Genomic DNA, 12,616 nt, shown 5'->3' with positions numbered 1-12,616 from the left:
ATGAGCGGCCGAGTTGGGGACCTGAGCCCCCAGCAGCAGGAGGCGCTGACCCGGGTGAGGAACTTGGGAGGGGGGAGGCTTGGGCAGGGGCCGAGCAGCCCCCGGGGCACAGCCGCGAAAGGGGACCCTGGAGAGTGGGCGTCCAGAGCTTCGGCTCCAGCGCACAGGTTGTGCAGGGAGCTGGGCACCCACCTGGCCCAGGAGCCCCCCTCTCTGGGCCTCTCTGCGACTCAGTCCTGCTCTCCACCTCTGCCGGCGCCTGTCCCTTGAGGAAGGTGGAGGAGGGCGGCCCTGCCTTTTGCACTGAGGCAGACTTGGGTAGACAGCCGCCCAGGTCTCCTGCCCAGATTGCAACCTTTATTTGTTTGGTTTCTCTCTGTGGCTTTCTGAATCCCCAGGCGGCAAGCCTTCTCCCTGTTGTTAATGTTTTCATTAAAGGGAAATGGGGGTGGGGGTTGGGGGTGGGGATTGGTGCTATCAAGACAGCCCTATGGGACTCACCTAAAGTGAAAGTAAAGTCGCTCAGTCGTGGCCGACTCTTCGGGACCCCATGGACTGTAGTTTACCAGGCTCCTCTGTCCATGGATTTTCCAGGCAAGAATACTGGAGTGGGTTGCCATTTCCTTCTCCAAGAGATCTTCCCAACCCAGGGATTGAACCCCGGTCTCTCGCATTGTAGGCAGACGCTTTACCGTCTGTGCCACCAGGGAAGTCTGGGCCTCCCCTGCTAGTGTCGAAACCATGAGGAGGTCTTAGGTGCTACAGCATTAATTCTGTTTGCCAGGAATTCCTTGGCAATCCAGCGATTAGGACTCACTGCTGTGGCCTGGGTTCAGTCCCTGGTCAGGGAACTAAGATCCCACAACCCTGTGGCATGGCCACAAAAAAAAAAAAAAAAAAAATCAGTTTGCAGATGGCCAGAGACTGGAAGCTGTGCATTCAGGGTGGCAACGCTGGGGACAGGAGGGTATCACAACTGTTGCTGTTCAGTCGATCAATCACACCTGACTCTTTGAGACGCTATGGACTGTAGCCCACCAGGCTGACTCTGTCCATGGGTTCTCCAGGCAAGAATACTGGGGTGGGTTGCCATTTCCTTCTCCAATCACAACCGTGGCTCACACCTCAAGCCTGTGAAAGGGCAGTTTCCGACGCTGGAGAAGGGTTTCTTTTGAGGCTCCTGGTTTGTGAGCCTCACATCTGTCGCCTGCTACAAGCCAGGCCTGAATCTAAAGCCTTTACCTTCACAAACTCCTTTGACTGGCACAAATGTATCATTATCCCCACTTCACAGACAAGGAAACTGAGGCTCAGAAAGGTTAAGCTACTTGCTTCCAAGTCCAGACCCTCATGATGCAATATCCAGGCAATGTCTCCAGAATGTTCTGGTGGGCCTGCCTCAGATTCACCAGGGATGTTTATAAAAACAGAGATGGCACAACCCTCCCTCGAACCTACGGAACAAGGGTCTTGTGGGGCAAAGAACTCCTCAGGTTTGAGAAGGAGCCAACTCTTCCTGCCATGGTGGGCTGAGGGCTGGCCCATTCCCAGGTCGCAACCTGGTCCGGGCATGTGCTGCTAACTCTGCAGGGTCCCTGGGCAAGACTGACCGGCGGACTGAGACTGGGAAGGTCTGGGACAGGGTTGGGATTGTGGGAGCACCTCTGACCATCGTATCCCCTCCCTCAGTTCCGGGACAACCTTCAGGACCTGCTCCCCATGCTGCCCAAGGCTGATGACCACTTCCTCCTGCGCTGGCTCCGAGGTGAGGCCAGCTGGGGTTGGTGGAGGCTGACAGGGTGGCAAGGAATGGGGGTGCTGCTTCAGGAAAGCAGGTGGGAGACTTTGGGGGACAGCCCTGAAGAGTGGGCTGGAATCTCAGTTCCCGTCCAAATCAGCGCAGCACAAAAATCTTACGGCGCCTCAGTTTCTTCATCCATAAAGTGGGCATGAGGCCACCTCCCCAAGGGTTGTCACGAATTAAATGAGAGGGTGTAGTGCCTGGCATGGTGGGCAACAGGGTGAGGTGAGGTTAGAGGTAATGCCTGGGAAGTTCTCAGGATGACAGGCCTGGCCAGGTCTTGAGTAAATACCACTGAACTGTCTTCAGGACTTGCCCTTGGGTCTGTCTCCAGCTCCTTGAAGACAGGGCTTCAAGTGTCATCCTCTCAGGGATCTGACACCAAGTGCCCAGTGAGCATTCAGAGAGTGGGTATAATTAAAGGCAGAGGAGGAATTTCCTCTAGGAACAGCCGCAGTAGTGCAGAATAGTTAGAGTGACAGAAACCACCCTAGAACTTAGGGAGAAAATTCATGTCATCTCAGCATATCCCATGGAATGGCTTTTGAGCTTGAGCCAGGAGAGAAGTCAGAAGCCAGGCTGGAATCAGACAGAAGAGTGATTGCTAGCAGGGTGCCCATACAAGCTGCCTCGCTTTCCTGGCCTGTGTAATACTGGTCTCTACCTTCAAGATGCTGGGAGTCAGACCTGAGGTCATGGGCGCACACAGAGCCTGCACAGAGGAAGGCCTCCCTTCTGTTCTGTTTCATTTGATTGTTGGTTGTTGTTTTTTTTTTAATTATTGTTTATTTACAAACTTTATTTTTTAGAACCATTCTAAAAAGATTTACAGAAAAGTTGTGAAGAGAGTACAGAAAGTTCCCATAGATGCTGCACACGAACACTTGACTTTCATATGTATGTCTGTGACCTTTAATGAGCTATTATTGCTATGTGATTAGTAATTAAGATCTGTGTTTTATTTAGATTTGCTTAGTGTTTTTCCATTTCGGGATCCTATCCAAGACACCACATTCCATTTTCTTGTCCTGTCTCTTCAGGCACTCTTGGCTGAGGCAGTTTCTATTTCATTTTTAATGTCATTTTAATGTCTTTTTCCCCACCCAAGCTAAAAAAGGAGTTGGAACAGTAGATTTCTTTTCTTTTTTTTTTTTAATGTGGAGTATAACTGCTTTACAATGCGGTTAGTATCTGCTGTACAACAAAGTGATTCGGTTCTATGTATACATATATGCCCTGCTCTTGCACTTCCCTCCCACCCCTCTAGGTGATCACAGGGCCCAGAGCACCCACCCCCGATCCCGCCCCTCTGGGTGATCACATGGCCCCGAGCACCCATCCCCCATCCCACCCCTCTAGGTCATCACGGGGCCCTGACCACCCATCCCCATCCCACCCCTCTGGGTGGTCACGGGCCCCGAGCTCCTGTCTGCTTTGCACAGCGTGTATATGTGTCAGGGCTGCTCTCTTGGTTTATCCCAGCCTCCCCTTCGTCCCCTGAGTCCACACATCCGTTCTCTACATCTGCACCTTTATTCCTGCTCTGCCAATATGTTCATCTGGACCATTTTGGAGATGGTAGGTTTCTTAAAGCCACTTGATACAGCCTCAGACCTCTCTCCTCCTCCTTTGAATCTTTTTGGGTTTAAAAATCAGCTTTTCAGGTACCTCGTGGGTCTTAGATAAAAGAGTGAAATCGTATGCACTGCAGGTGGCTGGGTCAGGGGAAGGAAAAGGACCTAAGATAGGAAGAGGGTGCAGGCATCAGAGGCCTCCCCTTCACAATGTAGCTGATCTGCTGATGCGGCCCCGCCCCCTTCAGCTCAGCTCTTCTCTCAGCATCGCAGGCTACAGACAGGGTCAAAGGCCAGGGCTGAGCTCAGCTGGAAGCGGAGGAGCCTTCCCCACCCTCTGAGGCTGATTCCTTTGTTTTCCTTTGTCCGGATCCCTCGTCTGGGTCCATCTCTCCCTCTTGGATGCCAATTCCAAGAGGACTGTGCCTGCCCGGTACTCCCAGTCTGACACATAGTAAAAAAGTTTAGAGGACCCAGTAGCAGTGTCCAAACCACTGTCTATAGGACCAGAAACCATACTCTGGTTCTCAATAGAAAAATCTCCTAGAGACATCTCACAGATTTTTTTAAAGTCAATAAAAGAATATCAGGTATGATTATGCACTAACAAATTTGAAAATCTAAATGGCTACATTCCTGGAGGAAGAAAAAGAAAACCCTCGATGATCAGTAAATATGAAACACATTTAAATGGTAATAAAAACGTCCCCTCCCCTCCAAACTCAGACCACAAATGGCTTTGCAGGTGAATTTCTCCAGTTTTAAGACCAGCTAATTTCTTAGGTATACAAATTGTTTGAGTTGTTTTCAAATATATGAAAGAGTGAGATTTATTTTATGAGGCTTGGGTACATTTGATTCCCAAGCTAGCCAAGGACGATAAAAGGAAATTCTAGGCTCATTTCACTTACTAATGTAGATGTTCAGTTCAGTTCAGTTCAGTCACTCAGTCGTGTCTGACTCTTTGCGACCCCATGAATCGCAGCATGCCAGGCCTCCCTGTCCATCACCAACTCCCGGAGTTCACTCAGGCTCATGTCCATTGAGTCGGTGATGCCATCCAGCCATCTCATCCTCTGTCGTCCCCTTCTCCTCCTGCCCCCAATCCCTCCCAGCTTCAGACTCTTTTCCAGTGAGTCAACTCTTCGCATGAGGTGGCCAAAGTACTGGAGTTTCAGCTTTAGCATGATTCCTTCCAAAGAAATCCCAGGGCTGATCTCCTTCAGAATGGACTGGTTGGATCTCCTTGCAGTCCAAGGGACTCTCAAGAGTCTTCTCCAACACCACAGTTCAAAAGCATCCATTCTTCGGCGCTCAGCTTTCTTCACAGTCCAACTCTCACATCCATACATGACCACAGGAAAAACCATAGCCTTGACTAGACGGACCTTTATTGGCAAAGTAATATCTCTGCTTTTCAAGAAGTCTAAATAAAATATTACATAACAGAATCCAAGAAGGTATTAAAATCATGCAACAGTATCAAGGAGAGTTTATCTTGGGTATGCAAGAAGAGTTCAACATCAGAAAACCTAGGGAATTCCCTGGTGGTCCAATGGTTAGACTTAGAGCTTCTACTTCAGGGGTCACTGGTTCACTCCCTAATCAGGACGATCCCACAAGTCACGCAGCCAAAAAAAAGAAAAGAAAGGAGAACCTATCAGTGTCATCGAACACATTAATGGAGTTAAAGAAAAGAAATTATATGGCTATCTCAATGCAGAAAAGGGCATCAGAAAAGGTTCAAATTTTATTTATAAGACAAAAGTCCTTCATGACATCCTTTAAATAACTCTTAAAATGATAGTCCCAGATAAACTAAGGCTCAGAGAATGTAAGTGACTTACTCATGGTTGCACAGCAAATAAAAGGACAAAACTAGAGTTTAAGCTCAAATCTGACTCCAAAGCCCATGCTCTTACCCCTCCTAACACCAGGGGCATCTCTGCTCCCTGGGGGATGTTAAATATTGCAGGCTAGCTCAGCTCTAGAGTGAACAAGTTTAAAAGGCCTGGAGGAATTTCTCTGGTGGTCCAGTGACTAAGTCTCTGAGCTCCTTCTTAATGCAGGGGGCCCTGGTTTGATCCCTGATCAGGGAACTAGATGCTAGATGCCGCAACTAAGAGTTCGCACGCCACAACTAAATATCCCACGTGCTGCAACAAAGACTCAAAAGCCAGTGTGCTGCTACTAAGACCCAGCACAGCCAAATACATAAATATCTAAAAAATAAAGGCCTGGATGCTGTATAGCACAGGGAACTATATTCAGTATCCTATAGTAAACCATTATGAAAAAGAACATATATGTATGTATAACTGGATCACTTTGCTGTAGAGCAGAAATTAATACGACATTATAAATCAACTACACTTCAATAAAGTTTTTTTTTTTTTTTTTTAAGGCCTGGAAAATGAAATCAGGGGCCTTCCACAGTCTTCGAGAGGATTAAAGATCCTTGCTTCTTTTTTAAAAAAAAATTCCAGACCCCCAGTGTATTCCTGGAGCATCAGGAAGGTGTACCCTCCTTGCCCCCGGAGCTTATCTCTTTATGAGCTGTCAGAGAATGGCTTAGGCTGCATTCTACCTCCAGCCTCCTCTTACCACGCCTTCTTCTTGCAGCCCGGAACTTTGACCTGCAGAAATCAGAGGACATGCTCCGTAAGGTGAGACCCTGTGCTCGCAAGCATCCTGTCTCCTACACATTGCACCCCAGGAATTATCCCCAGGGATTATCGACAGAGGCCGGGGACTCTTGCCCAGTCCTTCCCCCTCCATCCCTTTCTGCCTCAGACCCGGGTCCCCCACAGCCTTCGTCCTGGCATTCCCGGCCCCAGTCCTATGTTGGTGGCACCTGGGGTGGCTCTGGTAGGATCCTGGTGTCCGTGGGCAGAGGGGCGTGGCCTGTGACTTCTGGGGCAGGCAGTCTGCAAGTCCAGCCGTGTCTCCACAGCACATGGAGTTCCGCAAGCAACAGGACCTGGACAACATCCTCGAGTGGAAGCCCTCAGAGGTGAGCCCACGTGGGGTCCCCCAGGCCACTGCCACCCCCTCAACTCACCCATCACGTCCAGCCGCCCAAGGGAGCGGGGACCTGGCCTGGCGGGCTGCTTCGAGTTGGGACCTCACCCCGTGTCCAGGTGGTCCAGCGGTACGACGCCGGTGGCCTGTGCGGTTACGACTACGAGGGCTGCCCCGTGTGGTTCGACATCATTGGGACCATGGACCCCAGGGGCCTCCTCCTGTCAGCCTCCAAGCAGGAGCTGATCCGGAAGCGCATCAGGGTCTGCGAGCTGCTTTTGCACGAGTGTGAGCAGCAGAGTCAGAAGGTATGCGAGCGTGTAGAGGGCACGTGGTGGGTCCCGTCTGTCTAAAGGTGGGTACCAGGACTGGCGAGGGAGGCACCTGCTCCTCCCTAGCCTTCAGCACACTGGGCTCTGCTTCACTTGCAGTCACCCTTGCACGAGCGTCTAACACATGCATGCCATTCTCTGCTGGTGTGCACCAAGTGTGGCCAAAGCCCTTCCCCTCTGACCTTGGGTGAGATGCTGGCCTTGGTGCTACGAATCCTCTAGCTCTGTTCCCCTGGATCCCTGGGAACAGTGGGTGGTCAGCTTTGCTTACAGAAAAGATGTCCCTTGATTGTGTAACTATGAACCTTGATGGGGGAGCCATTGCTTTGGGCATCCCCAGAAGCTGGTGACCCTTCAATCTGGGCACATCCCTGGTGCCTCTAGGGAGTTACTACCAAAATATGTGGGGCACGGGGCTTCTAAGCCAAGAAGGACCACACCCTCCTTTGCAGGGCTTCTCCTGGCCCCTGACTCTGTGTTTCCTGGTCACTAGCCCTCAGAGGGAATCTAATGCCAAGTGTGGCCAGGTTGGTTTTGTGAGTCTAAGTGTCTAAAGCTGTTACGGCACTGTGGGATATTATGGCTAATATATATGTGTCCTCATGGGATTCCACACAAGGGCAGGGCCTGCATCCCCAGCGTTTGGCACTGAGCGGGGCACAAAATAGATCCTCCACTGAGATTTGTGGCGGGCAGGAGAGAATTACCTGATGCTGTGTGTCGTGCCTGTGTGTTCTCATGTAAGATGGCTCACGTATAGGCTCAAAGCAGTGTCTCCAACCTCACAGACGTTCCCAGTCGGAGCCAGCAGTTAAAGTCACGGTGGCGCTAGTTAGTATCTGTTAAGATTTAACAGGCACTGGCCAAGCGCCGGACCCTGGGTTCGTTGAATCCTCACAGACCTCTCAGGGCCTGGAATTATCCCCATCTTACAGAGGTAAAAAGTAAGGGTCAAAGGGATTAAAAATCCACCCAAGGCCTGCTGGTTCAGATGGTAAAGAATCTGCCTGCAATGCAGGGAGATCCAGGTTCGATCCCTGGGTTGGGAAGATCCCCTGGAGGAGAGAATGGCAACCCACTCCAGTATTCCTGCCTGGAGAAGTCCATGGCAGAGGAGCCTGGCGGGCTGCAGTCCCTGGGCTCAGAGTCAGACATGACTGAGCGACTAACACTTTCAAAGCCACACAGCCCCCCCAGCAGCAGTTCTGGCTTGGATTCACCTGTGGAGCTGCATCGCTGGCTGACAAGTATACTACTGTATGTGAAGATGCCCAGTGAACAAATGATGTCTTTAATCACAGTTAACTCATTCCAGGCTACAGTGTTGAGCAGTGTGTGAAGGCCACCACGCTAAGGCTCAGAGGTGGCACCTCCTTAGACCCTGGATGGGCTCTGTCTGTTTGGAAAATGCTGTGGGCAGGACGGTGAAGAGAGGGATCCTCAGGGGCGCTCTCTGGCCAGGATCTCCTGGCTGGAGCCATCATCTGACCCGAGTTCCTGCTCTGTCCTGTGCAGCTGGGCAGGAGGGTCGACACGGCCGTGATGGTCTTTGACATGGAAGGGCTGAGCCTGAGACACCTGTGGAAGCCAGCAGTGGAGGTTTACCAGCAGGTGAGGTTGGCCGTTGGCTCAAAGCCAACAGGGAGCCACACTGCCCCACCAGCTTCCGGTCCATGGAGGAGGGGTCACTTCCCAGGGGCCGCAGACAGCAGCCAGTGAAGCTGACCTGGGGATCCACCCTCCAGGGAGAAAGAGTCTGAACAAGACCTCCACTGAGGATGACAGCCATGCTCCCGGGGAGGAGGGGATGGGCTCCTGGGGTCGGGGGGGTGCTCTTGGGTTCCAGCAGCATCAGGGGCCGCAGAAATCTGGGGGCTGGAGGTGTTGGAAGCTGGCTTCGCTCAGACTCTTCTTGACCCCACAGTTTTTTGCCATTCTGGAAGCAAATTATCCGGAGACAATGAAGAATTTAATTGTTGTTCGAGGTGAGCCCACGATGGGGATGACCTCCTGGGGTGGGAAGGGCGAGGAATAGGGGAGGGGGACAGCGGAGAAGCCACCCAGACCAGGGACTGTCAAACCCTCCTGGGTGGAGAATGGGCCTTTCTTTGTTCAGCTCAGTCCTTTGCTGATTCTTTTGGAATATACAAAATCACGCTCTCGTGTGCTGCAGCAATGTCAAATACGCCATGTCTCTAAATGTTTACTGTAATTTTCTTTACCGACCTGGTTGGGGACTGGCATCAGAGAGGCCATGGACTGAGAATCCATGGAGTGCAGTCTGTGCCTGCAGCGGCTATATGACAAAGGGCTCGCTGCATGTGTTCTAGGGTCAGATGATCTGGCTTCCCATCAAGTCTATGGAGCAAATCAGCGTCACCTCATTGAGCCTGTTTTCCCATTCTGTAAAATGGGGATACAGTGGCACCTTCCCTATAAGACAGCTGTGAGGTTACATGAGATAGTCTGTGGGGAAAGTGTAGCACAGAGCCTGGCCCATAGAAAGCACCCAGTAAGCTTGAGTCGTCCTGGTGGAACACGAGGTTGAATGCAGATGCCCCCTACTTGCACCCAAGAGGGTGCCAAGGCAACGTGGGCAAACCGTGAGTGTGGAAAGGAAGAGGCGCCCCTGGGGAATCACCATTGCTGATGCCCTACCACAGGGGAAGAGGAGGCAACCATTTATTGTTTCATTTGATCTCCACTTTTCAGTTAGGAGTGCTAAGCCTCAGAGGGTGAGTGAGTGAGTCCCTGAAGGTCTCACAGAAGGAAATGGCAGCATCTAGGTCTGTCCAACCTCTGTCCCACCCATGCCCTTGGCTGTGACCCTGTGTATCCAGGTCCTCTCCGTTTCAGCTTCTCAAGGGAGTTTGTGTGTTCCAGCCCCCAAGCTGTTCCCCGTGGCCTTCAACTTGGTCAAGTCGTTCATGGGTGAGGAGACCCGAAGGAAGATGGTGATTATGGGAGGTGAGTGACCCGGCCTCCCAGCTGTGACGCCTCTGCATCTGCCTGGAAGCAGAGGCTGATGCCAGAGGCTCCATTTCCCTGTAGCTCCTCCTCTTTACTCAGGCCCTGACCTTGGCCCAACCCTCAGTGACCTTTGCACTCTCATTCGAGGCTTCGGGCCCTAGACAATGGCCTGGGTGGCCATGCAGAGCTCCTGGGTGTTCTCAGGAGTTGGTGCCTGGGGGAGCCAGTGTAGGACACATCAGGTCTCTCCCTGGACTTGGCCCCACTGCCCTCTGTTGAGCCCCTGACTCCCCTCCTAAAAGAGCCCCACTTTTGTCCCCACAGGCAACTGGAAGCAAGAGTTGCTGAAATTCATCAGCCCCGACCAGCTGCCCGTGGAGTTCGGGGGGACCATGACCGACCCCGATGGCAACCCCAAGTGCCTGACCAAGGTCCGGTGCCCAGAGGACAGGCAGGGAGGGGAGATGGCCGTGGTGCGATGCCCGCTCACCACCCTTGCCTGCAGATCAACTACGGGGGCGACGTGCCCCAGCATTACTACCTGCGCAAACATGTGAGGGTGCAGTACGACCACCAGGCAACCGTGGGCCGAGGCTCCTCCCTGCAGGTGGACAACGAGATCCTGTTCCCAGGCTGCGTGCTCAGGTGGGCACGGCGCCCCCCCACACACACCTGGGTGTGGTCAGGAGGGGCCCAGAGCCCAGGCAGGTGGCGGTCAGTGGGGCCCTGTCTCCTGCAGGTGGCAGTTCGCGTCGGACGGAGGGGACATCGGCTTTGGGGTTTTCCTGAAGACCAAGATGGGGGAGCGGCAGCGGGCTGGGGAGATGACGGAGGTGCTGGCCAGCCAGCGCTACAATGCCCACATGGTGCCCGAGGACGGGAGTCTCACCTGCACGGAAGCCGGTGTCTGTAAGAGCTACAGGGTTCACTGGGGTCGCTTTCCTCCTCATGGTGGAGAAATGATCTGACATCTCTTGCCGGTCTGGCCCCTCTGTTTGCTCCAATTTCCAGCTCTCAGGGTGGGTGTGGGGGGGCTCTGTGCAAGCCCCTAGATACCCTGGACGCCGGGGCATCAGCTTCAGATGTTGGATCTGAGGAGAGGCTCCCAGGTGTGGGTACAGGAGCGGAGAGGTGTGGTGGAGAGCAGGGCTCGCAGCCCTGTGGACTCAGCTCCTGGGAAGACCCCTCACCGCACTCGACAGGCTAAATGAGAGACAGCTGGAAAACAGCCATGGGCTCAGCGTCAGGGCTCCCAGGCTGCCCACCTGCGTGGACCACCCGAGGAGATGACCCTTCCAGGTGTCTGTCCCCCACTCCCAGGCCTCTCGGGCTGGTCAGTTTTGGCAGAAGCGGTGTTGCCCAGGGCCATCGCTGACCTCCTGCCTCTGCAGGGAATAGCACTAGGAGAAGAGAGACCCAAGGTTGATGTTCCCTGGAGAAGGAGAATGGGCTCAGCCAGGGCTTCCCAGGTGGCGCTAGTGGTAAAGAATCCACCTGCCAATGTAGGAGGCGTGAGATGGGTTTGATCCCTGGGTTGGGAAGATCCCGTGGAGGAGGAAATGGCAACCCACTCCAGTATTCTTGCCTGGGAGATCCCATGGACAGAGGAGCCTGGTGGTCTACGGTCTGTGGGGTGACAAAGAGTCAGACACGACTGAGCATATGAGCCAGTCATGCACAGTTCACTTTTCTGTGCAAAGCAGGGATTAGAAGGGTGCAGACAGAAACCTGTATGGCTCATCAGATCCAGATCGTGTTGGACCTTGGCAGCGAACAAAATGCCTCTAAAAGAGACATAAGAGGGACTTCCTGGTGGTCCAGTGGTTAGGACTCTGCAGTTCCAATGCAGGGGTCACAGCCCACCACCTGCCTGGGCTCTGGGCCCCTCCCAACGATGCCCAGGTATGGGAGGGCTGCCATGGCTATCTGAGCACACAGCCCGGAAATAGGATCTTGTTGTCCACCGGTTTGACAAACTAGGATCCCACATGCTGCACAAAACGACCCAGAAGTTTTTTTTTTTTTTTTTTAATAAAAAGTTTAGGGACCTCCTAGGTGGTCCAGTGGCTGAGACTCTGCGTTCCCAGTGCAGGAGACCTGGGTTCGATCTCTGATCGGGGAATTAGATCCTGCATGCCACAGAAAAGTCTTTCCATGCCAGTGCTAAGACCTGGTGCAGCTAAATAAGTAAAATAAAAATATTTTTTAAAAATAATAAATTTTTTTAAAGACACGAGAAAGTGACTGATGGGGAAAGTAGGGATCCGCTCTGGGTTGGAACATCAGGATAAGGGAATCCCAGTCCCTCCCCTCACTTGCTCTGGAATCATCAGAAGGTCTCATAAACCTCCATAAGCCCATTTCCTTGTCCACAACATGGCTATGATCATACTTTCCGTGGGGCCACTTTGAGGACTCAGGGAGCTGTGAGCCCTGACGTGATGCCCATAGACGGGCTGATGCGTGCTGGTGGTTACTGTGACTCCCGTGGTTAGCACAAGCATCAGCCAAGGAGAGAGTCGGGAGGGATGGGCTGGGAGCCAGGCCATGGCTGACCCGGCCGCCCCACCCACGGTCCTGGGCGGCCCCTTCCCAAGAGCACCCGGGTGTGCAGGTATGCTGGGCTCGCTTTGCCTGCTTCCTCCTCTGTCTCTGCAGACGTCCTGCGCTTCGACAACACCTACAGCCTGATACACGCCAAGAAGATCAGCTACACCGTAGAGGTGCTGCTCCCCGACAAGGCCTCCGAGGAGAAGATTCAGGGTCTCGAGGACTCAAGACAGTCCCCACTGCAGTGAAGACCCCGCCGCCCCTGTGCCCGAGCTCTCCGACCCCTCAGCACCCTGCTCTGTCTTTGCCCTTCCAGGCAGAGCGGTGCTGGAGGGGACCACGGAGAGCCTCCCACCTCACCTCACCTC

The 12,616-nt window shown here is 53.0% G+C and overlaps 1 protein-coding gene and 1 long non-coding RNA gene across 3 annotated transcripts; one reads left to right on the top strand and one right to left on the bottom strand.

Annotated features, from left to right (window-relative positions):
* Positions 1-12,616, top strand: LOC129629569 (SEC14-like protein 4). 2 transcript variants are annotated; one of them, XM_055549651.1, is made up of 12 exons: positions 1-54; positions 1,690-1,765; positions 5,998-6,041; positions 6,329-6,388; positions 6,516-6,704; positions 8,244-8,339; positions 8,653-8,713; positions 9,612-9,695; positions 10,023-10,129; positions 10,204-10,343; positions 10,438-10,607; positions 12,357-12,616. In XM_055549651.1, the coding sequence occupies exons 1-12, from the start codon at positions 1-3 to the stop codon at positions 12,494-12,496; spliced, it is 1,221 nt and encodes a 406-aa protein (XP_055405626.1). In that variant the 3' UTR covers positions 12,497-12,616. The 2 variants fall into 2 exon arrangements, with proteins under 2 accessions (XP_055405626.1, XP_055405627.1); XM_055549652.1 differs by lacking the exon at positions 12,357-12,616 and having other exon boundaries at positions 6,302-6,388; positions 10,438-10,667.
* Positions 4,680-10,724, bottom strand: LOC129629570 (uncharacterized). Its single transcript, XR_008703278.1, has 4 exons — positions 10,588-10,724; positions 6,230-6,367; positions 5,980-6,011; positions 4,680-4,976 (listed from the first exon to the last, which is right to left on the bottom strand). It is a non-coding gene; the product is annotated as an uncharacterized LOC129629570 (long non-coding RNA).

Source organism: Bubalus kerabau, chromosome 16 (assembly GCF_029407905.1).
Source record: "Bubalus kerabau isolate K-KA32 ecotype Philippines breed swamp buffalo chromosome 16, PCC_UOA_SB_1v2, whole genome shotgun sequence".
In the NCBI taxonomy this organism is placed as follows: domain Eukaryota; kingdom Metazoa; phylum Chordata; class Mammalia; order Artiodactyla; family Bovidae; genus Bubalus; species Bubalus kerabau.
Note: the sequence above shows the minus strand (reverse complement) of the source record. Positions and strands in the feature narration are given on the sequence as shown.